Source organism: Daucus carota, chromosome 3, assembly GCF_001625215.2.
Source record: "Daucus carota subsp. sativus chromosome 3, DH1 v3.0, whole genome shotgun sequence".
Classification (NCBI taxonomy): domain Eukaryota; kingdom Viridiplantae; phylum Streptophyta; class Magnoliopsida; order Apiales; family Apiaceae; genus Daucus; species Daucus carota.
The window spans coordinates 54342210-54368940 of record NC_030383.2 but is presented as its reverse complement, the minus strand read 5'-3'; the positions used below and the strand labels follow the sequence as shown (position 1 = coordinate 54368940).

Below are 26731 nucleotides of genomic sequence, written 5' to 3'. Positions count from 1 at the left end.
TCTTGGATTGCTTTTCTCATCGTTAATTCACATTTTTAATTGCTTTATTAGTTTAATTTAGTTGATAGTAAAAAACCACAATTATTCTCTAAACTTCTAAATAGAAAGGAGTAATATACTTGATTTGATATTGTATTCAGTCCTTCCCTGAGAACGAACTTTATATAATTTCACTGCAACAAATTGGCGCCGCTGCCGGGGAAGGCAGCAATATTAAGTTTAAGTTAATTATTTCTTATTGTTTAGATTTTACTAAATTTGTTTCCGAGAACAATCTCATTGGTGTTTCGTTTCAGGTACATCTTATATGCGTAGATCGAAAAGTGTTGGAGATTTCGAACTAGATCCAGAAATTGAGCGCACTTTTCGAGTTAGAAGAAAAGAGGCTAGGCAAAGAAAGGAAAGAGCCAAGATGATTGACGCTGAAGATAATCTTGTTGTTAATCTTGACCAGTCATCTATTCAGGATCATGAAACTCCTAATCCTGCGAATTGCATGTACAAAACTCCTGAGATTGGTGCAGCTCAATATAACATCAATCCCAGTCTAATTCAGATGGTGAGCAATTCTGCTTTTGAAGGAGATATTGAACGAGAGGATCCACACCGACATCTAGAGCGCTTTGTGCAAATGTGTGGTTCATTCAGAATTAATGGGGTTACTGCAGATCAGATTCGTCTCCACATGTTCCCTTATTCTATAAAGGGAAAAGCTTTGGAATGGTTTCAACAATTGTCAGATACTGCTCTAGCTACTTGGGATAATCTTTCTACCGAGTTCTTATCCAAATATTATCCTTCTGATAAGACTCAGCAAATGAGAGCTATTATTCTTACTTTCAAAGCACAACCGGGTGAAGGCTTGTATCAGGCATGGGAGAGATACAAGGCATTGTTGAGAAAATGTCCACATCATGGTTATGAGGAATGGATGGTTCTGAGTACTTTCTATGGAGCTTTGAATTCTGATATTCGGCTGAGTTTGGATGTTGCAGCTGGAGGAAACTTTAAGAAAGCACCTGTTCATCAAGCAAAGGCACTTCTCGAGGAATTGGCCTCAAATAACTATGCTTGGGCACCCAGTGGTACAAGCTCGGTGAAATCAGCACAAGACACCGAGATGATGAACTTACTCACTTTGAAATTGGATGCTCTTACTCAAGAGGTTTGTGGGCAAAAGGCAAGTGTCAATGCTATCTCTTCTCCGATGGAAGGATATTTGGATCCTAGTGTTAATCAACACCCTTATACACAACAGTTTCCAGACGAAGCATCTTTTATCCAAGGAAGACAGTCATGGCCTGTTCAGAATAATTCATATTACAATCCAAATCAAAGGCCCAACAACAATCTTTCCTACAACAATAGTCATGCTGTTAATCCATCATATGCAGCTCCAAAGCAAAATCCGCCTCCTGGTTTTCAACCACGTCAGCAGTATCAAAGTCAACAACAGTTTCAACCTTTACCTAATAACAAAAAAGAGCCTGCTGATTGGGAAGTTGCACTCGGCAAGATGATACAAGGAACTACTGGGGCTTTTGCTAATATCGAGACTAAATTCAATAAGGTTGAGTCGAGGATTGATCAGATAGCTTCGTCACAGAAAATGTTGGAAATGCAGATTGGCCAAATTGCTAATAAGGTTGGTGCTCGTGAGCAAGGATCACTGCCTAGTCAACCAGATGTGAATGTCAAAGAACACTGCAAGGCTATCACGTTGAGGAGTGGCAGAGAATTACCAGAAGTTAGAGCGCCGGGACTAAATGATGCAACTCTTCCTCCTAAAAAGAGAAAGTCATATCAGAATACTGTGAAAATTGCTGAGAAGAGTGAGGATGAGCCAAAAGATGAGACTCCACCGAAAGCTCACGTGAAACAATATGTGCCTCCAATCCCTTTCCCACAAAGGTTGACAAATCGGAAGTTAGAGAAGCAATATGAGAAATTTTTAAAGATGTTTCGGGAGATACATATTACTATTCCTTTTGCTGATGCTTTGGCTCAAATGCCTCTTTATGCGAAATTCATGAAACAGGTATTATCTAATCGCAAGAAGTTAGAGGCGGTGGAGACCATCAGTCTTAATGAAGAGTGTAGTGCGGTTATACAACGCAATATTCCTCCTAAGCTCAAGGATCCTGGGAGCTTTTCTTTGCCATGCACTATTGGGAAAGTCGGAATAAAAAGAGCATTGTGTGATCTTGGAGCTAGTGTGAGTTTGATGCCATATTCTATCTATAAAAGACTTGGTTTGGGAGAGCTAAAGAAAACAAGGATATCACTTCAACTTGCGGATCGGACTATAAAATACCCACTGGGTGTACTTGAAGATGTTTTAGTGAATGTTGATAAATTTGTTATTCCTTGTGATTTTGTTATTCTGGAGATGAATGAGGATGTTGAGATTCCTATTATCTTGGGAAGGCCATTCTTGGCCACTGCTGGAGCAAGTATTGATGTGAAGGCTGGCAAGCTTACACTAAACGTGGGTGAAGAAAAAGTGGAGTTTGATCTAGATCAAGTTATGAAGGCACCGACACTTGAAACTGAAAGCTTTGTTGTGGATATTGTTGAAGAAGTTCTAAAAGAAGTCACCGGTGATATTTGCGATAATGAAGCTGAAGCAGGTGGAAACAATTATTTGGAATTCCCAGAAAATGATTGGAAGGAGACGGATTTGACACTTGGGCTAGTTGAGATGATTTTGAAAGAGCCACCATAAAAGAATGAGGTAATTACGTCAAGCTAATGACGTTAAACAAGCGCTTCTTGGGAGGCAACCCAAGGTATAATATATATATTATATAATATATTTTGTAATTTTTATAGGATTTTAGAATTTTTTTTTATTTTCTTTACTCCCATGAGATGCGTTGATGGGTGTGTTCAGTGTTTCAGGTTATGATATTTGACTGATATTTGTTGAAGAATCATGGCATGTTGTGATAATGATATTGTGCACAATCATGCACTCTCTCATGCACCTATACTGAGCCTACGCGAGATTTTTATTCGAATTGCATGGTCATGCAATTTGCTGCATTCTCATGTCTTTCTCAACCGACCGGATTTTCACGACCTGGCACGAGCATGCACTTCTGTGCATGATTATGCAGTCTATTTTGTGCGTTGCGTCTGGTTTTGCTTCACTTTGCACGGTTATGCAGTCTGCAGCATGCTCATGCATTCTCAACATAGCTCTCGACTGGAATTATCATACCTTGCACGATCATGCAGTTCTGGAACATGCTCGTGCAGTCAATTGTGCTTGCTGCGTGTGATTTATGAGGCATAAGCATGGTCGTGCAGTTTTGTGCATGATCATGTCCTACCTTCACTTGCTTTTATGAGTTCTTGCACGTTTATGTAACAATCCCCAACCACTTCCACCCTGGTCATGGATCACGACACTTCATGCGTATGCACACGGGAGTCTTCTTAACTTTTATTTGTATAAATATTTATTATATTATATTATATATTATTCATTGAGGACAATGAACCATTCAAGTGTGGGGATGTGTTCTCACGAATAATAATATTTTTTAAAAAAAAAAAATAAAAAAATTGTATATTGTCTTGTCTTAAATTTAGGAAATTCATGATAGTTGCATTTAAATTAGAGCATATGGTTATGTAATTTGACATGCATTTTTTTTTTAGTGGATTTTTTTTTCTTATTTCTTTTTAGTTTGCATTTGCATAATTCCATGAATGTTTGTCGACCAAGTCGATCAATTTCCTATGATGAGTTTAATTGCATAATTTCTTGGTTAGTAGTCTTGATCATATGTGATGTCTTGCATGCTTAGAAATTGCTTGTGCGGGAACTTGTAATTACACAATAACTGTTCTAGAAGCGAGATTTAGACTAGCTTATTTCTTGAGTCTTAACGATGAGCCGAGCGTAGAATTTTGACTATTCCCTTTTGAGCTTAGAGTCTATAATTCTTAAGTGAGGGGGAGCTTTTGGATATACATGCCTTTCAAAAAAAAAATAGAGAGAGAAAATAGATACATGTATTAGCAATAAAGTTCACGAAAAAAAAAATGGTGGTATAATTGACTAGGTTGGGCTCATTAATACTCGAGTAACTAAGTCTGAAGGGACTTTGTGCCTAGTAACCTAAAGCCTTTCATGGTTTGGGATTACTGACCCAACACTCGCTAAATGGGTATTAGTGCATAAATCTTTTGGGATCTCAACCATCGCACGGTCAAATAAGCCACCTAAACCGCATGTGAACAATTTGGTTGGTGAAGTCTTATGGTGGTCGTAACTCATTTACACTGAGAAGCGTCCTGACCTTAGACCGAGCATGTACACACCAAATAATAGATATTGAAAAAAAAAAAGAAAAAGAGAAAAAAAAGAGAAGCATATATAGGAGAGGCATGGAAGTTCCTTGGTGACCCTAAACTGTAGTTGGCTCTAATGTAACAAAGTGTTTAAGCATTATTCTGATTAACGACTCATGGTTAAGATTCTGTTGAACTTTGTTGGTCTCTATTTCGTTTCATTAGAGAGCATGTTGAGCACACACGATGCACTCCGTACTTGCAGTGAAAGAGTTGCATGACTAATATGTGTGATAGATGAAATCCTTGATTGTTGCATATTCTGAGGATTATATGTTGACAAGGTTGATAATTTCATGATTGGGATCTATGCATATTCAGTTAGTCTGCATTCATATTAGTTGCATTCTTAAGACTTGGCAAAGAAAAAAAAAATGAATTTTGTGGGTACATTCACTATAGGCCCTCACGAGACCTTACTCGTCCACTAGGGCTGCCTAGGGGTTTAAAGGGCTTGTTGCATATGCCAAATGCAACCGTGATCACCTACGGAAGTGGTATATATCTATTAGGTGTTAGTTTTATTTATTTTATTTGCCCGAGGACGTGCAAAACACTAAGTGTGGGGATATTTGATAGAGCATATATTTATATATGTTTATATATGATTTTATTCCCATAATTTTAGTATTTTGTAAATAATCGGGTTATTACTGATTGATTTTAAGTGTTTAATGGCAGGAAAATAAATATTCCTAAAGTTGGATTAAATCAAGCTTAATTGGGCTTAATCAGGTGAAAATTCGGATTTTACGGGCTACCTGCACAACAAACTTGTTTGGGCCATAACTTGAGCTCTGGACGTCAGAATTGGGCGATTCAACAGCCCACGCGAAGATATCGAAATTGTCTACAAGTTTAAAGTGGTCCAGCTCTCTAAAGACAAATGGATCAGCCCAGAATCAGGCCTGAAAGTCAGCCTACGAATTTCTTTTCAGAATCCAACTTGTTTTAGGAAATTTGATTTGTTTTTCAAGGAAACCATTAAAACACTATTATTATTAGGGTTTTGTATTATTAGAAAGATATCGAATAGTGGGTATTGAGAGATAGAGGTAAAGAAAGCTTTGGGAGATAACTCGAGAAAAGATTGAAGGGATTCAGTCCAAATTCGAGAGATTTCGTCAAGTTGTATTTTCTTCACTCTTGTACTCTTTTGACATGATTTCAGTAATATATATATTCGTGTTTTATTTAATTGTTATGGGTAACTAATCCTCTAATCCGAGGATTGGGGAGTATTTGTTGGTTTAATATGTTTGTTTGATCTAATATTGTGATTTCTCTATGTATGCTAATCTGTCATTGAGCGCTTAACACAGTTATAGGAGTCGCGAACCTGTAATTGTATCTGTAGGATTTATAATGAATCGGGAGAGGATTTATATTTCTTGTACATGATATGGCAGACATAACTCAAGTAATTAATCGGGAGATTATTAGGTGAGTTGTGAAGCAGAAAATCCTTGGTTCGTAATAGCTTATAATTTGGTTTTGATTGATCATGGGAGTGACTTCAAGGTTGAATTATAGGTATTATTTTGTATCTTGGGAGAGAACATTATAATCAATAGAAGGATTGTTTTTAGCAGAGTGGAGACTTGTTTATCACGATTGATTGACATTCATTGTAGCCAGCAAAGAAACCTGATTCTTGGATTGCTTTTCTCATCGTTAATTCACATTTTTAATTGCTTTATTAGTTTAATTTAGTTGATAGTAAAAAACCACAATTATTCTCTAAACTTCTAAATAGAAAGGAGTAATATACTTGATTTGATATTGTATTCAGTCCTTCCCTGAGAACGAACTTTATATAATTTCACTGCAACAAATTTTCTATCAAGCTTTTTATTGTAACAAATGAATGTAGAAGATCAATAAAACTAGGAGGAAGTGGAATATGCAACAACAGGACTCCTAACTTGAAACGCCCCATCATCCCACACTAAAGAACCAGACAACACTTTGCTACCAACTTTTGCAGCAACTGTAACTGTGAAACTTTGTTTCTGGCCTATGGCGTTGAACGAAAGCACGCTAGGCTCAACTTTGATACTAAGTCCTGATGGAGCTTCTGTTACAGCCTTATAAGTGGAAGCTGGTGTGCCAACATTTGTTACAGTTCTGTGGAAGGTACGCGTAAATGAAGTGCCTGATTCCGCGGATAAAGCAAATGAAGGATAGTTCAAGTCCCATACTGTTCCATTGGTAGCTGAAGTACAAGTAGTGTTGTCTCCAGTAACAATTTGCAATGATTTGGAGCTGTAACCTTGCCCGCATAAGAATTTGATAAAATCTGCCTCTCCTGCATCGTAAATTAGACCAGGTTGTGCAGCTTTGATAGGATCTATCTGTCCTGACCCGTAAGCAAACTCAACATCAGTGTTTTTAGCAGCACTTAAAGTTGAGGCTACACAGGAAAACAAGGGAATCAATCAGTGCATTATAAAATATCATCTTTTGCATGTCGCAAGCAAAAAAATTGAAATTAATACCTGTTGTCATAAGAGCGGACTTAATTGCTGCTGGTGACCATGTCGGATGAAATGATTTAACATATGCAGCTGCACCGGTGGCATGAGGACAGGACATGGATGTACCGGATATAATGTTGTACGGGACAACCCTTTTGTCTCCGACTAATCCTGTTACTGTTGTAGCTTCTGACCAAGATGCCACTATATCCACACCAGGAGCTGTTAAGTCAGGCTGCAGAATTGAAAAGAATTGAATGAGGCAGAGGAGACAGGTCAAAGATAAACAAGAAAGTGATCATGGAACTAGAGATAGATTACCTTGAGGAGATCGCTTGTAATAGGATTTGGCCCTCTTGATGAAAACGAAACAACAAAGGGAGCTAATGAATCTTTTACATCAATACTCTGTAAAATGGTTGCAGTTGGTTTACTGCATCATCATAAAATCATTCACAAATTGTTATTCTTGTTTAAAGTGTCGGATAACTGTAACATCACAGAAATGATACATTACCTAGTCGTATTAATAAAAGTTAAAACTTCTGCTCCATCTTCTAGTGTAAGATAGGAAGTAGACAAAGGGAAGGAAAAAGCATGATCTTTAAAGCCTCCATCTTGCATTATAGTACCAATTGCCCCTGATTGCAATGCACCCTCTCCATCGCTTAGCTCATCACAAAATACTATCTTCCCAGCAACCGATGAATTATCCAATGAATCGGGGAAGCAGTACCTATTATACCAAGAAAATTCTCAATCAATATTTTGGACTTGTCAAAAATATTTAAGTTCTCATCTTCTTAAGTACCTGGAGTCAGCTCCAGTGTAACCTGCTGCAATGTTTGGTACATCACCACCATAAACTATTGGATGTGAGCCACTGATGAAAGTGTTTACAGCAAAACCCTACACATAAACAATATGTTAGGAAAATACGGAAGTGAAGATTGTATAAATATCATTATTAAGGCGGACAGATATCCCCACCTCATAAAGTTTTTTGTTACCCAGTTGCACAAATGCTATGAATTTTCTATCTATGGTGCTGGCAGCAACCGAGAGAGACCAAGGCGAAAGGTTGGTAATTGTTGCAGGATCAGGACCAGAATTTCCAGCAGAATTGGATGTGAGTATCCCATTTTTCATGGAGTGAAAAGCTCCAATGGCAATCGGATCATCAAAATAGTCTAAAGCAAATGACCCCCCTACTGAGAGAGAAATTATATCAACCCCATCTGCTATAGCATCATCAAATGCAGCTAAAATATCAGCATCATAACAACCATCAGACCAACAGATCTTGTACACAGCAAGGCGCGCTGAGGGAACCCCTCCACGAGCTGTTCCTGACCCAAGGCCAAACAAGCTTGCTTCATCTACTATTCCTCCGGCTGCTGTGGAGGCGGTGTGTGTTCCATGTCCCTCTGAATCCCTAGGCGATTTGAAATCACCTACACCTATTTCTCCATCACTTCTGTAGAACTTGGCTCCTATGATTTTGCTGCATTCCAAATATCATGAACTAAGCAAGCGTTTTATAAGCAGAATAATGAATGCTGAACCGAATGTAGACTAATTAATTTGATAACTGATATCATGGATCAATAGGGTCATCTCAAGAAAGATCACTTCTTTTCTTTTCTATTTCTAAATTTGTGAAAGATTCAAGAAGTTTACTTGTTGCAAGTGAAATTAGAAGGTGTCTGGCAGCTGCCTTTCCATTTGCTTGGAGGTGGACTGAATCCTTCATCACTAAAACTTTTGGATTCAGGCCAAACACCAGTGTCTAGCATCCCAACTATAATATCGCTTTCTAACTTTGCACGCACAACTTCTTGTGGGAAGCCGATGAAATCCCATGATCTTGTCGTATGTAGCTGTTTCTTTCTGCTAGGGAACACTGACACTACACCTTCCATCGCTGAACAAATAAATCAGAACTCGGATTATCAAACAGTAAAAGTACAAATATATACACATTCCTCATTAATCAGATCCATCTTGTCATCTAATTTATGTCTAGTACTCACTAGATAATCTGTTCCTCTCTTCCTCTGTTAGCTTTGCAACAAATCCATTAAAACTCCTCTTGTAGCTGTGGAGTAAAGACTGGGATGCCCTACTGCTGATTGCAAGTAAATGCAGAAGTCATGATCAGGCAATATGAATAAGACTCTAGAATATAACCAGCACGACTTCTTTAAGTTAGTAATGCCTTAACAGTGATTTATTATGCATGTCTTAAATCAAAGATACACCTGCATGATGAAGAAATGTAACATTCTCTGTTGCAAACATGACTAATTTCATTGAGAGATTAAATTCTCTACTTCATTCTTCAAAAGTTAAACAAATTATGAATTTAAATACTACTAACTAAAACCAGACACACAATCATAATATAAATAAGTAACAACCTGCCCACAACTTGTCGTAGAATGTTGGTGTGAGAGGCCGTGGCGGAGAAACCTCTGGCCTTAGGAAGATCACCCATGTACACAACATATACCTGAAACAATGATTAATATTGCAGACACTTTAGCATATACAAAATTTCAAGTGCTAATTAAAAGACAAGTAATCCCTGTTATTTTGATTCTTAGACTAGTTCATGCAATGCATCTTCGTAAACTTTACTGTGACTAGTGCTGATAACTATCTCTTCTCTCTAAACATAAAAACATTGCTAGAGACATGCCTTTTGATCGTCATCAGACGCACCACTGCAGCCAATGAGCATGGTATATGTGAAGCTGATTACCAGTAACCATAGTAGAGAATGTATGTGGCTAGCCATTGTGCTGGAAGGTTTTGTATTTGTTGCAGCTAACAGAGGAGGTATTTATACAAAGCTTTTCAGTCTGTTACATACTCACATGTTGCGTAGATGGCATTCTGCATTGGTTTCTCAAGATTAGAAATGCAATGCAATCGGTTTACCCGTCTCCAAAGAGAAACTGTCACAAGTCGCAAGCCGGCTTATTATATAATCAATTTCTGCTTGAATAAAAATGTGATCCTATGCAGAGTTACAAGAGCAAGTAAACTTCCCTCTCCTATTTTAATCACAATGTTGTCCAAATAAAATCTATTTTTCTGGAAATTCCAATTCAAATACTCACACGCCTGTACGCTACCTATTATCCAGATTCCATTAAGAGTTTTTAGTATCAGGTTCTTCGTGTAAGCTCAAGAAAATCAGTATAGGAGGAATGTAATGCAGAAGTCAGATGTAGGTCAAATATTAATAACAAAGCTTTAATATGGCGAAATGATGTCATGTTGATGCGGAAAAACAGTCATCTCTGTGTCAGTAACCTGATTCTTTTGTACAGGATAGTACGATGTTGTCAGTTGGTCTCAATCCTGCAATGTATTTCATACTCCCTCCGTCTGACCAGGATGCTTACGTGCACTGTTTGCACACATTTTGAGGCTCTCGTAAAATACAGTTTTATTACGCATTTTTAATTTTTTCTTTTTTGAATAAAAGTTTAAACGTCAAATTTTTTTTCGGGATTTTTTTTAAAATTAAATATATAATGTAAGTATACTTTATAGGAGCATTAAAATACGTGCCAAAAAGTAACGTAACCTGATGGGACGGAGGGAGTATAAATTAGCCGAGTTAAGAGTCTAGCAATTTTGTGCATGTAGCGCTACTCATATTATAAACGAGCAAATGGGTACCAATCTCATTAAGGCACCTGCACTACTCATGCAATATAGTGAGACATTTGGTCACTCTGTTTCGACTGTGCATGCATGGACCATGGAATACTGCCCAAGGTTTATGAAATTGTCAAGTTACAAACTGAGAACAAAGACGAAATTTTTCTGGACATAAAACATGAAACAAACAAAGACCAGAGGCATCCCAGGAACCATATTTGCACAGAGGTTGTGTGTTAAATCTATTCATAGCAGATTTATTTTATTTATGAATTATGACTTATGAGTAGATTTTTTGTGTTGCATTAGGAGAATTAGGTAACAAACATAAATTGAGTATCATCTGATCATTTCTTATTCAAATGTAATGGTACAACTTACAGAGTAAAATGTTACAGTAATTTGTATCAGATCATGTTTATCAAACTTCCAAACATGATAAATCAATGTAAATGATGAATACAACTAGGAGGATGAAACAGAATACGCAACAATAGGACTCCTCACTTGGACCGTCCCATCATCCCACACTAAAGAACCAGACAACACTTTGGTGCCAACTGTTGCAGCAACTGTAACCGTAAAACTTTGTTTTTGGCCCGCGGATTTGAATGAAAACACGCGAGGGTCAACTGTAATATTAAGTCCTGAGGGAGCACTTACAATGGCCGTGTATGTGGACACTGGTGTCCCAACATTGGTTACAGTTCTTTTGAAGGTACGCATCAGTGAAGTGCCTGACTCGCCAGATAAAGCGAATGAAGGATAGTTCAAGTCCCATACCGTGCCATTGCTGACTCCGGAACATGTATTGTTATAACCAGTTATGAGTTGCAAAGACTTGGAGCTATAACCTTGTCCACACAAAAATGAAATATAATCAACCTCTCCTGCATCGTATACTAGCCCAGGCTGTGCAGCTTTTATAGGATCAATTTGTCCTGATCCGTATGCAAACTCAACATCAACGTTTTTAGCAGCACTTAAAGTTGAGGCTGCAGAGGAAGACATTAGAGTTAATGCGTCATTGAAATTTTATTTTTGTGCCCTTGGCACTATATATTTTCGGTTTATTCCTGAAAAAATAAAATGATACCTGTCGTCATTAGAGCGGACTTAATTGCTGCTGGTGACCATGTTGGGTGAAATGACTTAACATAGGCAGCTGCACCGGTAGCATGGGGGCAGGACATGGATGTACCAGATATTATGTTGTACGGGACAACCCTTTTGTCTCCGTCTATTCCTGTTACAGATGTAGCTTCTGACCATGATGCCACTATCTCCACACCAGGAGCAGTTAAATCAGGCTGCAAGATTGAAAAGAATTGGATGAAGTGGAAAAAAACAAATCAGAAAAAGAAAGTAATCACAAGACTATATGTCACTTACCTTCAGAAGATCCCTTGTAATAGGATTTGGCCCTCTCGATGAGAAGGAAACAACAAATGGGGCTAATGAATCTTTCACACCAGTACTCTTTAAAATGGTTGCTGTTGCTTTACTGCATTATCATTTAGAAATAGGTATTACTTTTTTTTGATCACTGGATGACTGAAACTCTGGAGAATCGTTTAATTACCTAGTCGTGTTAATAAAGGATAAAACTTTTGCGCCATCTTCTGAACTTAGATAAGAAGCAGACAAAGGAAAGGAGAAAGCATCATCTTTAAAGCCTCCATCTTGCATTATTGTACCAATTGCTCCTGATTGTAATGCGCCCTCCCCATCGCTCAGCTCATCACAAAGAACAATTTTTCCATCAACCAAGGTTTTGTCCAATGAATCAGGTGAGCAGTACCTAAATTTACAATGTACTTTCTCATTAATTTTTGAACTTGTCACAATTATAAGTTTCTTATATCTACAAGTACCTCGAGTCAGCTCCAGTATAACCTCCAGCGGTATTTGGTACATCTCCACCGTAAACTATGGGGTATGAACCACTGAGATTGAAAGTGTTTATAGCAAAACCCTATATATAAACAAGAATTCAGGAAAATACAAAAAACATAATGATGAAGGTTAATATATATGTAAGTGTGATAATATACATCCTCACCTCATAAATTTTGCTGTTACCCAATTGGACATTGGCTATGAACTTTCTATCTATGGTGCTGGCAGCAACTGATAAGGACCAAGGTGAAAAGTTGGTAATTGATTCAGGTTCAGGACCAGAATTTCCAGCAGAGTTAGATGTGAGTATCCCATTTTTCATGGAGTGAAAAGCTCCAATAGCAATTGGATCATCAAAATAGTCCACAGGAAATGACCCCCCTACCGAGAGAGAGATTATGTCAACTCCATCTGCGATAGCATCATCAAATGCTGCTAAGATATCAGCATCTGAACAACCATCAGACCAACAGATTTTGTAGATAGCAAGGCGCGCTGAGGGAACCCCTCCACGAGCTGTTCCTAGGCCAAGGCCTAACAAACTTGCTTGGTTTACTACTCCTCCAGCTGCTGTGGAAGCGGTGTGTGTTCCATGTCCTTCTGAGTCTCTAGGTGAATTGAAATCAACTTCATCTACTGCTTCTCCCTCCGTTCTATAGAACTTGGCTCCTATAATTTTGCTGCATTCCGATTATAATAAACTAATTAAGGGGACTTTTGAAAATACTGTAAAATGGATTAACCTTTCTAGATGATAATTTATTGCTGAACTGATAAGGTCCGGTCACTGGCAAAATGTAAATTAGAAATTTTTAGTTAATTCTGAGAAACTTTACTTGTTGCAAGTAAAATTAGAAGAGGATGAGCAGCTGCCCTTCCATTTGCTTGGTGGTGGACCAAATCCTTCATCACTAAAACTTTTGGATTCAGGCCAAACACCAGTGTCTAGCATCCCAACAATAACATCGCTTTCTAAACTTGCACGCACAACTTCTTGAGGAAAGCCAATGAAATCCCATGATCTTGTTGTATGCAGCTGTTTCTTTGTGCTAGGAAACACTGACACTACACCTTTCATGGCTGAGCAATATATGAAGTATAATTAAGTCAGATAACAAGACAAAAAAGATACTTAATGTATATTCCTTAAAAATCAAATCCTTCATGTCGTTCAAATTATATATGGTTCTTACTAGATAATCTGCTCCTCTCTTCCTCTGTCAGCTTCGCCACAAAACCATTGAAACTTCTCTTGTAGCTGTGGACTAAAGACTGGGATGCACGACTGCAAGTTGCACGCCAATGCAGAATAGATGATCAGGAAATTTATATGCAAATTTAACTATAACTACTATTAATAACTGCAAGAGATAATTTAAGCAACTGTTAAAAGAAAACATGACTTATAAACCAAAAGATATGATTATGATGAATAAACAACCTGCCCACAACTCTTTGTAGCATGTTTGTGTGGAAAGCAGTCGCGGAGAAACCTCTGGTCTTTGGAAGATCGCCCATGTACACAATGTATACCTGAAATGATGATCATTGCGGAAAAAATGGTTATATAATAAATATTAGCAAATGAGAGACAAGTAATTCCTGTTATTTAGATTAATGACTAGATAACTGCAATGCATTTATATAAAATCTTGCTTTGCTAACTACTTAAATTTTAGATTATAAAAGATCGTCAGAGGTATGCCTTTTGATCAGCATCAGACGCTCCGTTGCAGCTGATAAGTGGTGCACAAGTGAAGCTAATCACGAGTAGACATAGCAGAGTAGAAATTTTACTAGCCATTGTGTTGGAAAGTTGTGAAGGAATGTCAGTTTCTAGTGTTGTATTTGTTGCGGCTAATAGGGGAGCTATTTATACAAAGTTCTAATCCTATTTTATATACTTAACACATTTTTAATACATAAAGTCCTGCATTGGTTTCTCAAAATTTGAAATCTGATGCAATTGTTTTACCCGTCCCTGTTAAGAAGTAATCCGAAGCCGGCTACATAAATGACTAATTTCAACCAGCTAAAAATGATTTTCCATGCTAAAAATGAAATGATTAAATGAATGAAGAAGAACAGAGGATCCAGAGCTTAATTATTTACATACTTTTATCACTTAAATGATAATTAACTATTTTTATATTGATAAAGGCTTAATGTTCTGATAATTTGAAGTCTGAACTAAATATGCTGATAAAACCTGCTGATATTGCAAGAATATCCCTATATAACGAATCATACGGCATGAGTATAATGCACGTAAACATGGCCTAAACAACAAGATGGTAATAAAATACAGGATTGACTTCAAATTTTGGTACTTGGCTAAAAAACAGACTTCAAATATCATAATCAAGACAACAGAATACATTTGATCAGATTAAATATATAACTAGGTGAGAACACTAATGCCACTTCTTCGCGAAGGTTTAGATAACAGCATAGAGTGTCTTTATAAGAGTATAACAAAAATCGAGTGTCTCTGTAAGAGTATAACACAACTCCAAACATATAAGTCCTGGATTGTGGTTTTCTCAGCTACGTTGATCCCGATCATCTTCTTTTGTTGTCATATACAACTACATCTGCACTTTCCCTTTGATCTGCAGACTTGAAAGTAATATTACCTAAGCAAGACATCCAATTTGATAAAACAAAAACAATGAATATAGAAAAGATGTGAGTCAGTTATTACTGTTGAAGTCGACAAAACTTATGCTAACGCGCTTAATTATCTTCTCTTTTTATCGTACAACTATACAAGTAGTCCCTTTCTGCAGATACAAATCTAAAATTGTTCAAGACTTAAAGCACAAAGTACATGTCTATGAGACAGATCAATGTATTTATGGAACAAGGAGCTCAGCTAGTACTAATATTAAAACCGACAAAACTTATGCTAACGCGTTAATTATCTACTCTTTTGATAAGATGGAGGTCTTCAAGAGTTTTAGCTTTAATATTTGCTCGCCCTCCATCTTTGACGTAATCATTGGATATCATATTAATATAGAGAATACAAAAAACTATTCGCCTGAAATGAGAAGCACATAGTTTAATAACACATATGTATCAGTCCTTACCAAAATATTTATGATTGGTTGGTGAGTTTAATATTCTAAGACCCTAAAAGATGTTATTATAAGCCAATAAATGATCATATACTATTGATGTACATTGGGACATCTGACATAAACAAATTAAAATGTTGAACTGGTTTTGATTCGAAACCAGTTGGCAGGTTGCAGAGCTTAAATATAATTAACCTGCATGTATTACACTTCACAGCAACCTAAATTAGCTGCAGATATGTTGTTTGTGTTTATATGGTTAACTTCATATATTGATAAGGTCATCAAGGCAATTAGGAGTAGTTTTTCTTAACGACTAGCTCTTAAAAGCCTTAAAGTGATAGAAGAAGCCACAAAATGGATCATACTCCAACTTTCCAAGCCTTGGTAAGTACAATATTTATTTTGAACAATAGAAGAACACGTGTGTGCAATTCTTGCATGACGCATCTCATTATACTCTGCGCTTGAAAAGTTTTTAAATAACCGAGTCAGGATAATGCTGACTTGACGATCATCCAACACCAAGCAAAAATCTCAGGTCTGCCTGCAAGTACATGACAAAACTGCATGTTCAACTAATAGTAGCTCTGTCTCGCATTTGCAGAAGTGCTGAAATGTGCTGCAAAAATATTTGGAAGGGTATATTTGAAAGAGCAATGAAGTTTTAGCAAAAAATACGAAGAAAAACCAATATAATGGGCGAATGACATCAATAATTTTCTCTTTCTGGAAACGCATACTAGTTAAAAAATCAGATTTATTTCATTTACTTCTACTTTACAAAGATATCGCAACAAATCCACAGCTTTTCCCTCTATTTCCTTGTTCGTTGTATCTGAATAGTATACATAAGTCCCCAATGTTCTTTATCTATCAATAGAATTATTACTGAGATTGTAAAAGAGTACATATCAGTATCAAATATGGCACAGAAAGGTGTAAAACGTCATTCTGCTTTGCTATTTCTGCTGGTATTACTAATGTCCGGAAGCATTATCAAGGTTTCTGCGGATAAATGCTGTCGACACTGTGTTAGATTGTATGGATGTGTAGGGTGCGAAGGAACCAATTATCCCTGCCTTATACGTTGTTTCAGAGAATGTCCTTTTATATGTTTCGGTAAGTATAAATCAATGTTTTTTGTTGCCAAGTTACATAACTTATTATTCTTGATGTTTATTGATATCTTATATTTGTAAATATATATTGCAGGTGATCTGGAGAAAGTATATGCTGTATTGAGTAAAGATCAGAAAGAAAGTGCACACTATGAAGGAGAGGTTAAGAAGAACCAGGAGAATTTTGTATAGCTTTTGATCTTTGTTGAGTTTCGTCGAATCATTACAAATTGTTAAAAAGTTTCCTGTTATTCTACCATTAGTTTTCTCGTTATATGCTCACGCGTCTGACCTAATTTGTAGTTACCAAGGAATTTTTTCATAACGGCAATAGTAAATTCATGTATACAACGATTAGTAAAGCCAAAACTCACAGCAAAGCTTTCAGCCATAATTAAAATTTTAATGTGTTTTTTTAAAATTTTATTACAGGATGGTATATAGACCTAAAACCATCCTAAAACCATGACCTAAAACCATGAACTCAAGTATATAGACCTAAAACCATGTTATGTTACTATCTCTGCCAAATTTACTTGGAAGATATATCTTATCTGACATTATTCACTTTACAGCTTTTCTCAGAGCTGATACAATGGATTTAGCACTTTACTGAGCATATGCCTTATTACCAAATAGTCCACTTGCATACCTGCATCATTTCCAAATTGTTCAAGGGAGGCTATGTATGACCATAATGCTTCTGCAAATTTTCAAATCTGAATGACAAAGTATGTTTGCCTTGCTGATCCGCCTGTTAAATAATTCAACTTGTTTTGTTTACAGTAAACCAAGAAATAATGATAGTCCAATAATCTACTTCTTATAACCTTTAACATTATTCTAGAAGTTACTCGTGTTCACCTCATCATGTGCTTTTGAGAAATAAGTTACAGAATTTAGGAGGTAGCATACACCACAATGGGGCTCCTTACTTGATGGAGTCCATCATCCCAAACCAAAGAAGCAGAAACTATGCTTTCTATTAATCTTCCTTCAATTTTCACTACGAATGAAAGCTTTTGTCCGATGTGTGTAAATGATAGAACAGATGGCTCTGATTGGATATTAAGTGTGCTGGATCCTGTAACTGTACCCTTATATGTGCACCCCGGTGATCCAACATTCATTACGGTCCTCTGGAAAGTTTGATTGACATATCTAGCAGGTAAAGATGCGGCCAGAGCAAATGATGGTAAATTCAGATCCCAGACAGTTCCATTTGTTGCTTCAGAACAAGTGCTGTTATCTCCAGTAACAATTTGTAAATGTTTATTACTGTATCCTTGGGCACACAAGAATTTTACATAGTCAATTTCACCAGCATCATAAACTAAACCAGGATTTATAGCTCTGGCAGGATTAATATGGCCTGCACCGTATCCAAATTCATTGTCTAGGCTCGTCGTAGCATTCATTGGAAATGCTGACATAAATCATTATGAATATGATATAATTAGTAAATTGATATAATAATATAAACATTTATACAGAAAAGTTAGATTCAATAAAAAGATGGTTAAATATTTTACCAGTAGTAATAATAGCAGACTTAATGGCTGCAGGAGACCAAGAGGGATGAAATGATTTAATATAGGCGGCAACTCCAGTAGCATGTGGACATGCCATGGATGTGCCAGATATTATGTTATATGGCACTCTTCGTTGATCACTTTTAACTCGGGAAACTGGAGAAACTGAAGACCATGCTGCTAATATGTCAACTCCAGGTGCAGCAATATCAGGCTGCAAAAGCATAGAGGTCAAGTGTAATGTCAGTATATGGTGGCCTGATAAGAGAGGGGCATATGCAGTCTTGTAGACGGATGAAGTGCACAAATTTACAAGCAAGATAGCTAATAGAAATCATTAAGCATATAGAGAAAGAGTTTATTGACCTTGAGGATGTCAAATGTAACAGGATTTGGCCCTCTTGATGAGAAAGAGGCCACGTATGGAGCAAATGTGTCATTCTCTTCATTGCTCTTGAGGATAGTTCCAATGGGGTTACTGTTATGTAAATGCACAAATCAACCACAAAATAAGATGGATGTCAGGAACTTCTCCAACTTAATAATGCGATCAAGAAGCACTAAATTTTGTTTATGTTCATAGATTTTCAAAATGTCATTGATATAGAAATTCTGAAAGATTACCTAGTTCTGTTAATGTAATTAAAGACATTGAGGCCATCATCTGCACTGAGGAAAGTTGCAGGCAGAGGAAAGGAGACGGCAAAATCCTTAGCGGGTTCATCTCCTTGCATGACGATTCCAGCTGCACCTGCCTGAAGTGCCGGTTCCCCATCATTTAACACATCACATAGCAAAATTTTCCCTTTCACCAAAGTTGAGTCTAATGAATCTGTTTCACAATACCTTAAATCTCACAGTCTTAACTTAGTGTACAGATAAAACGCCATAACATCCTAAATAAAGTATAATTAACTTCAAGAAGTTTGGAGATGAAGAAATTGGATGACATTTCTTACCTGGATGATGAACCATTAAAACCTCCAGTGACATTAGGTGCATTGCCACCATATATTATAGGATAAGTAACATTCTTCATATCAAACGTGTTCACCGAAACTCCCTAGTGCAATTCAAGATTTTAACTCATCTTCATGCACATTTTAGATGATGAAAGATTATATTTTGTTTTATAGGACCAATGATTTACCTGGTAGACCTTATTGTTGCCTAGTTTCAATTTTGTAAAGAACTTCCTATCAATGGTGCTAGCAGCAACCGATAAATGCCATGGTGAATAATTACTGATTGTTCCTAAATCAGGACCATCATTTCCCGCGGATGTGGAGGTCAAAATTCCATGTTTCATGGCATGAAAAGATCCAATAGCTATCGAATCATTGAAGTAATTCAGAGAAGGTTCTCCACCTGCTGAAATAGAAATTATGTTGACACCATCTTCAATTGCATCATCAAATGCTGCAAGAATATCTGCATCTTCACAAATAGCAGACCAGCATACTTTATATATAGCAAGACGTGCTGATGGAACCGCGCCTCTAGCAGTCCCTGCTGCTAGTCCAATTAAACCTGCAGTGTTAACCACGCCCCCGGCTGCAGTGGATGCAACGTGTGTTCCATGACCTTCTGAGTCTCTTGGTGAGACAAAATCTTGGGGGCCATAAACTCCATCACTCTTGTAATATCTTGCCCCAACAATTTTACTGCAATATTGGAACAGCAAATTTCACTCTAATGACTCTATCAACAAAAAAAATTAAGTAAAGGAATGATTCTTAGAAAATTATGTTATATCTATTACTTGTTGCAGGTAATGTTGGAGGTTTGACAAATGCCTTTCCATGTGACTGGTGGAAGACCAAATCCAGTATCATCAAAACTATCTGACTCTGGCCAAATACCAGTGTCAAAAACACCGATAATAACATCACTTCCTGTATTTGTTCTATCAGCTTCTTGAGGAAAACCCATGAAGTCCCACGTTCTTGTTGTATGGAGCTGCTTCTTTCTATTTGGGAACACAGACACCACGCCATTCATAGCTATAATAACAATAATAAAAAGGACTAACATTAGTCGGAGTAAACAGATCAAAGACAACTAGTTCCATGTGTATGGTCTACTTCGGATATGATCAGTAAACTATGCACTAACCAGCTACTTGAAGCATCTCTTCTGAAGAAAGCTTCACAACAAATCCATTAAAACTCCTGGTGTAACTGTGGAGTAAGGATGACGACGCATTACTGCAATAGAAGAAAATTGTATTAGTACTTTATTTACTCTTTTACATGTGATAGTAGTTATGCTTGCATAATATTGCAATCTATTAAATTGTGTAATCTTGATTAATCAACCTTCCTAGAACTTGTTCAAGCATATTCCGGTGAATAGATGGCCCGTGCAGATCAGCCTTTAGACGGTCGCCCATATACACAATATAGGCCTGCATCATCACATCGACATATAAGGCAAGTAATTACAGAAAACTCAGTAAATTACTGAGCAATGCATATTTGAAATTTGCAAACACACACCTTACGATCATCATCACTGGAAGCTCGGGCTATCGAGCTAGTCATTATCATCATAAGACAAAGGGTTAGCAGAAGAAGCCGCGACATCCTTAAAATAGTGCTGAATATTATTATCAACACTGGGAGATTTTTAGAATCACTGAGATATCGTTGGGTTGCCTATAATTCCTATATATTTATATTAGTAGCTGCACTTTGCAAAGATTGGCATATAGCTATAAGAGCTTCCTGCAATGGCATCTTAAAACTCTACTTAACTCTCCAAATGCTGCATCTCTACTGTTCTTCTCTACAATGAGTTAAACATTTACTCCAACATTAATTTGTTTAATGATTTAGCCAACATGCTAATGAGAAAAACAAGATGTATGTGCTCATGAAATGTAGAGTCTGTTTCATTTCATTTCCAAAAGCTTGTGCAGAAAGACAACCACAGAGTGGTTATATACAGTTTGTTTGTAACTAACTTTCTGTTACACTATAATGGCATTACAATGACAAAACAACCCTCAGCATATATTCAAAATATCAATCAGTGTCCTTCAATACGCCCCTTCAAGCTGAGCTGGGGATGAAACAGCTCCAAGCTTGGATAAGAGATATGATTGCTGATGAGAAGACAGTTGCTTTGTTAGAATGTCTGCAACCTGCTCATGAGTAGAGACATGCTGAGTGTGCATAGTACCAGACTTGAGTTTATCTCTGATGAAATGACAGTCGATTTCGACGTGTTTTGTCCGTTCATGCAGAACAGGGTTTGCAGCAAGAGAAATAGCAGCCTGGTTGTCACAGTACAAAGCAGTGGATGGTAAGCTTTTGATACCCATGTCCTTCAACAAAGCATGTAACCAAGTCACCTCACATGCAGTCATGGCCATGGCACGATATTCTGCCTCAGCAGTGGAACGAGCAACAACAGCTTGCTTTTTGCTCTTCCACGAGATAGGAGAAGAACCTAGTAAGATGCAAAAACCAGTAGTGGAACGTCTGGTAGTGGGGCAGCTGGCCCAATCACTATCACAAAAGGCCTGAAGTTGAACAGCAGATGATGCAGCCAATAGAATTCCTTGCTGAGATGTTCCCCGTAAATAACGAAGGAGTTTCTTAGCAGCCTGCATATGAGTTGTCATAGGCTGATGCATAAACTGACTAAGTAAGTGTACAGCAAATGTGATATCTGGACGAGTCACAGTTAAGTATATCAGCTTTCCCATCAAACGTTGATATTCATTTGGATTTGGTAATGGATCACCGGAGTGTGGTGTAAGTTTCAAGTGACAATCTAAAGGCACTTTGACAGCAGAGGCAGTGTCCATATGAAACTCTTTCAACAAATCAAGAACATATTTGTGCTGAGATATAAAGAATCCGACTGGACTTCGAGCAATTTCCAGACCAAGGAAGTAATTCACAGCCCCCAAATCCTTCATATGGAATGTCTGTGATAACATCATTTTCAGCTCATCAATTGCACTATCACAGTCACCAACAATCAAGAGATCATCTACATAGATAAGTATCAGAGTAGTAGATATGTCTGTGATCTTTGTAAATAAGCTAGCATCACTCTGAGATTGTATAAACCCAAGAGATATAAGAGTATCTGATAATTTCTTGAACCATTGGCGAGGTGCCTGTCTCAACCCATAGAGACTTTTTAACAATTTACAGACCCATTTGACCCTTGATTGAGCATTCGAATCACTTGTCTGACCAGTTGTAATCCTGCTTCCCAATGAGGAGTAACCCAGAGGCAATGTCATATAGACATCCTCATCAAGATCACCATATAAAAACGCATTTGTCACGTCCATCTGAACAGTTTTCCAGTCATATACAGCAGCAACTGCCAATAAAGCTCGAACAGTTGACATCTTTGCCACTGGGGCAAACGTTTCCTCATAATCCACCCCGTACTGCTGCTTACATCCAAGTACTACAAGCCTGCTTTTGTAACGTTCTATGCTCCCATCTGGTTTGAATTTAGTTTTAAACAACCATCGACTTCCTATAGCTTTTTTATCAGGAGGTAGCTCAACAATTTCCCAGGTGCCATTCCTTTCTAATGCATCCAGTTCAAGATTCATAGCAGCAACCCAGTGATCATGTAAAACAGCTTGAGAAAAAAATTTAGGATCCTCAACTGTAGATACTGTTGCTTGAAAACAACTAAAATCAGGAGTGATCTCATACAATGCTGACTGAGCTATATTAGTAGCATTGGTTGCAACAGTAGAAGAGTATTCTTGCAGCCAAGATGGTGGTTTGACAGACCTCTGTGAGCGTCGAACAGGAGGAGGAGAAGGGGTATGCACCTGAGCTTGAGACTCTGTGACAGTTGGTAATACAGATACAAATTCATCATCCTCAACAAAGACAGGTGGATTAGGCATTGGTACTGGTAAGGGTTTCATGTATGGTTGAGGTACATTTGAGTTCAAGGGAAACAAATGTTCATGAAATTCTGCATCTCTGGACACAAAGGTAGTATTAGAAATGAGATTCAAAAATTTAAATCCCTTTGTTAGGCCAGTATAACCCAAAAATACACAAGGTACTGCTTTAGGAGCAAATTTATCAGCTGTAGGATTTGGATTAGCCACCATAGCTAAACAACCAAACACCCTGAGTTCTGTATAATCCACATCTTCCTTAAACAGCTGTTCATATGGAACTTTGTGATTTAAGGCAGCAGTAGGCAATCGATTCATGATGTATACTGCAGACATAACACAATCTCCCCAATACATCAAAGGCAAACCAGATTGAAAACGCAGGGCCCTTGATAACTCCAGAATTTGTCGATGTTTACGTTCAACTCTAGCGTTTTGTTGTGGTCTATAAGGGCATGAGGTCTGATGAATGATGCCATGCTGCTTGTAAAATGCAATAGCTGATGTGTCAGAGAACTCAGGTGCATTATCTGAGCGAAGCACCTTAACAGATGTTTTAAAATGATTCTTAACATACTGCTGAAATGTTATGAATCTTTCCAAGTAATCAGACTTATGATGCATAAGGTACACCCAGGTCATTCGTGTATGGTCATCAACTAAGGTGAGGAAGTAACGAAATTTACCTCGTGTGCTCACCTTGTAAGGCCCCCATGTATCAAGGTGAACAAGTTCAAACGGCTCAGATGCATGACTTGTACTCAGTTGATAAGGCAGCTTAGTAAATTTAGCAAGTGGACAGGTAAGACAGACTTCAGAATTTGAATGTACAGTGAGATGTTTGAATTGAGGCATATGATGCATTGTGGTTTTAGAGACATGCCCCAACCTCTGATGCCACAATGAGTACTCTGAGCAAGCAACTTTTGAACTAGAAGAGGCTGCAGCAGCATGATTCTTCTGTGATGAATCTAGAAAACAATAGAGACCATGATCAATCAATCCAGTAGCCAAGACCTCATTTGTAGTGGTGGATATGATCTGACATTCAGTTGGAGTAAAAGTGGCAGAACACTTATTATCCTGTGCCAATTTCCTTATTGACAGCAAATTGTGTTTAAAGCTAGGAACATATAACACATCTTTCAGAATCAATCCATTCTGCAGAGTCAAGTTCCCAACATGTGTGATCTTTGCAACTCCATTGTTTGGTAAGTTGATCACACTGTTAGAGGGAGCTTTCTTAACCTCAACAAGCTTATCCAGATAAGCTGTCATATGATCAGTAGCCCCTGTATCAACTATCCACATATCAGCACCACTAGTTGCAGATGACAGACAACAAGTCACCATCCCTGAAAATGCCTCATCAAGTTCATCATCAGTTTCTGTATGTGGAATTAGTTTTAACAGTTGTTCCAACTGCTGAGAAGTCAGATTAGTGACACTATTATCCACAGAATCAGCTGAGTTCAGCTGTGCATTGTTACTCATTCGCTTATTGCCAGTCCATTTAGAAGTGCCAGAAAGCTGCTGTGATTTTCCCCCTGACTTCAACTTATGTTTATCATGCCATTTAGGATAGCCTATTTTCATCCAACATCTATCAGATGTATGACCTGTTTTGTGACAAACTGTGCACTCAAACACTCTTCCTTGAGACCTTGAACCTTGACTATTGCCTTGACTGAACATAGCTGCACTCTCAAATTCCAACGGTGTATGTTCACTTTGTAAAATTTCTCTTTGAGATTCTTCTTGTTGAAGTGCAGCACAAGCAATGTCAACAGTTGGAAGAGGTATCATCATCAACAATTGACTACGATGAGATGTATAAACCTCATTCAAGCCATTAAGAAATTGAAACAGTTTTGCTTCATCACGAAGAGTATCAATTTTACTCAACAATGCCAAAACTTCCGGCGTAATAGCAGAAACAGTAGGCAACACATTCAAACACTCAATTTCATCCCATAGACAAGTCAATTTCGTATAATACTCAGCAATTGTTAACTGATTTTGCTTCAACTCAAATAGATCCTTATTCAATTTGTATTTTCTCGATCCATTAGTAAGCATAAAACGTTTCTCTAAGATCCTCCATATTTCAGCAGCAGAAGATACATAGAGAATAGAACTACGAATAGAATCAGAAACATTGTTATGCAGCCAGGAAATTACCAGATTGTTGCAAGTTTCCCACTGTGCAGCATCAACAAGATCAGTCGTGCTTTTCAACACGCTTCCATCAACAAAACCTAATTTTCGTTTTGAAGCCAGTTGAATCTCGATAGAACGCTTCCATGAACGAAAATCACTCGCACCTTGAAGCTTCGAGACAATCACAGATGTAGGTCCATCTGAAGGATGCAAAAACAACGGATTCTGCATATCCTGAAACGTGAATCTACCGCCAGCAGCCATAAAAATCAACTTTGAAGAAATCAGCAAGAAGAATTAGCGCTCAGCGATCACGAGTCAACAACAACGACGAGAATCTACACTCAATCTGCACACACAGTGCTCTGATACCATAATGAGAAAAACAAGATGTATGTGCTCATGAAATGTAGAGTCTGTTTCATTTCATTTCCAAAAGCTTGTGCAGAAAGACAACCACAGAGTGGTTATATACAGTTTGTTTGTAACTAACTTTCTGTTACACTATAATGGCATTACAATGACAAAACAACCCTCAGCATATATTCAAAATATCAATCAGTGTCCTTCAATACATGCATTATTATAATCCTATTGCAGAACAACATTAGTAGATTAAACTCTTATGAGAGGAATAAGGAAAGACTTCTAAACTTGGCAGGTAATAACATTACATAAATCCAATACACGCTTTGCACACTAATGGTAGAATATAACAAGATTTTAGGAGAACTGGTCACTCAACATTGTAACGGGCACGAAAGTAAAGCTAGGCTCCAAAGATGGGCATCCGTGATCCATCATTCCTCACAAAATTGGAAGTGATTACTCAACAAATAAGTCTATAAGTGTTACATTATAAATATTAATCGACATAGTTGTTTAGATATTAAAATTAAATAAATTGTGAAGTGAAACGGAAATGCTTTTATACAGAATGGTGATGAAGGTGATAATGATTAAGGGAATGTCAAACCAAAACCAAGTCAACTTCCGGCATTCTGCATGTCCCTTTAAACTTACTTTGATCGGCTCCGTACGTTGACAGCCAACCTTATATTATGTGCCAAGGCTTGTTGCTCCATTAAAATACAGATTATTTATATTCAGAACTTGTTTGTCATTTGTATTTAGTATAATTTATTTCTTAAGTTACAAATTTATGTTTGGAATAATCATATATACACGATTGTGAAGTTTGTGTATCAAGTGAATGTTCTTTCATCTCAGGGGAATCCGGTCGCCATTTCGCAGATTTGCAGAGTTTATAGTCAAGCATCCTATATACATCATCCAGGCACTCTTTGTCAGATCTACATTTCCTTAAATTTTTTAAGGTTCCGAGTCCTATACACGTATGTTAGTAGCATACGTTCAGGGGGAAAAAAATTGTTGGACAACTTAACCCTAAGTTTTTTTTATGTTCGGCGGAAAAAAAATCTGGACAACTTAACCCTAAGTTTTTTATGTTCGGCGGAAAAAAAATGCTGGACAACTTAACCCTAAGGTTTTTATGTAAGAGCAGCAATGTGAA

At 37.4% G+C, this 26731-nt stretch overlaps 4 protein-coding genes, 1 long non-coding RNA gene and 1 pseudogene across 6 annotated transcripts; 2 read left to right on the top strand and 4 right to left on the bottom strand.

Moving 5' to 3' along the window:
* The first annotated feature begins 478 nt into the window (after positions 1–478).
* On the top strand, positions 479–5560 carry LOC108212702 (uncharacterized). Its single transcript, XM_064089441.1, has one exon. It carries the CDS (start codon positions 497–499, stop codon positions 2723–2725), a length of 2229 nt encoding a protein of 742 aa, XP_063945511.1. The 5' UTR covers positions 479–496; the 3' UTR covers positions 2726–5560.
* Positions 807–921, bottom strand: LOC135151800 (small nucleolar RNA R71; annotated as a pseudogene).
* A 548-nt stretch (positions 5561–6108) lies between the features above and the next one.
* LOC135151323 (cucumisin-like) lies at positions 6109–9658 on the bottom strand. 2 transcript variants are annotated; one of them, XM_064089442.1, is made up of 10 exons: positions 9541–9658; positions 9260–9351; positions 8873–8967; positions 8520–8763; positions 7830–8343; positions 7651–7748; positions 7357–7575; positions 7161–7272; positions 6861–7074; positions 6109–6775 (listed from the first exon to the last, which is right to left on the bottom strand). In XM_064089442.1, exons 1-10 carry the CDS (start codon positions 9637–9639, stop codon positions 6249–6251), a joined length of 2214 nt encoding a protein of 737 aa, XP_063945512.1. In that variant the 5' UTR covers positions 9640–9658; the 3' UTR covers positions 6109–6248. The 2 variants fall into 2 exon arrangements, with proteins under 2 accessions (XP_063945512.1, XP_063945513.1); XM_064089443.1 differs by having other exon boundaries at positions 8873–8964.
* A 1175-nt stretch (positions 9659–10833) lies between these two features.
* On the bottom strand, positions 10834–14271 carry LOC108212700 (cucumisin). Its single transcript, XM_064089440.1, has 10 exons — positions 14113–14271; positions 13855–13940; positions 13607–13698; positions 13250–13493; positions 12577–13093; positions 12389–12489; positions 12097–12315; positions 11907–12018; positions 11611–11824; positions 10834–11509 (listed from the first exon to the last, which is right to left on the bottom strand). The coding sequence occupies exons 1-10, from the start codon at positions 14215–14217 to the stop codon at positions 10980–10982; spliced, it is 2220 nt and encodes a 739-aa protein (XP_063945510.1). The 5' UTR covers positions 14218–14271; the 3' UTR covers positions 10834–10979.
* Positions 14272–15719: 1448 nt separating this feature from the next.
* On the top strand, positions 15720–16973 carry LOC135151052 (uncharacterized). Its single transcript, XR_010289506.1, has 3 exons — positions 15720–15880; positions 16101–16615; positions 16709–16973. It is a non-coding gene; the product is annotated as an uncharacterized LOC135151052 (long non-coding RNA).
* A 266-nt stretch (positions 16974–17239) lies between these two features.
* Positions 17240–20964, bottom strand: LOC108212699 (cucumisin). The gene is made up of 10 exons (XM_064089439.1): positions 20645–20964; positions 20465–20553; positions 20262–20353; positions 19909–20149; positions 19297–19810; positions 19106–19209; positions 18771–18992; positions 18513–18624; positions 18147–18360; positions 17240–18040 (listed from the first exon to the last, which is right to left on the bottom strand). Exons 1-10 carry the CDS (start codon positions 20729–20731, stop codon positions 17514–17516), a joined length of 2202 nt encoding a protein of 733 aa, XP_063945509.1. The 5' UTR covers positions 20732–20964; the 3' UTR covers positions 17240–17513.
* Positions 20965–26731: the final 5767 nt, after the last annotated feature.

Excerpts from the sequence above, each read along its gene's own strand:
- LOC135151323 (XM_064089442.1), bottom strand. The coding sequence starts at position 9,639 with ATGGCTAGCCACATACATTCTCTACTATGGTTACTGGTAATCAGCTTC. Across the intron at positions 8,968-9,259 it reads CTACGACAAGTTGTGGGCAG|CAGTAGGGCATCCCAGTCTT; the intron begins GTTGTTACTTAT and ends ACTTGCAATCAG. Across the intron at positions 7,075-7,160 it reads TTACAAGCGATCTCCTCAAG|CCTGACTTAACAGCTCCTGG; the intron begins GTAATCTATCTC and ends TCAATTCTGCAG.
- LOC108212702 (XM_064089441.1), top strand. The coding sequence starts at position 497 with ATGTACAAAACTCCTGAGATTGGTGCAGCTCAATATAACATCAATCCC.
- LOC108212700 (XM_064089440.1), bottom strand. The coding sequence starts at position 14,217 with ATGGCTAGTAAAATTTCTACTCTGCTATGTCTACTCGTGATTAGCTTC. Across the intron at positions 12,316-12,388 it reads TATACTGGAGCTGACTCGAG|GTACTGCTCACCTGATTCAT; the intron begins GTACTTGTAGAT and ends TTGTAAATTTAG. Across the intron at positions 11,825-11,906 it reads TTACAAGGGATCTTCTGAAG|CCTGATTTAACTGCTCCTGG; the intron begins GTAAGTGACATA and ends TCAATCTTGCAG.
- LOC108212699 (XM_064089439.1), bottom strand. The coding sequence starts at position 20,731 with ATGTCGCGGCTTCTTCTGCTAACCCTTTGTCTTATGATGATAATGACT. Across the intron at positions 20,150-20,261 it reads AGAGATGCTTCAAGTAGCTG|CTATGAATGGCGTGGTGTCT; the intron begins GTTAGTGCATAG and ends TTGTTATTATAG. Across the intron at positions 19,210-19,296 it reads GCAACAATAAGGTCTACCAG|GGAGTTTCGGTGAACACGTT; the intron begins GTAAATCATTGG and ends GAATTGCACTAG.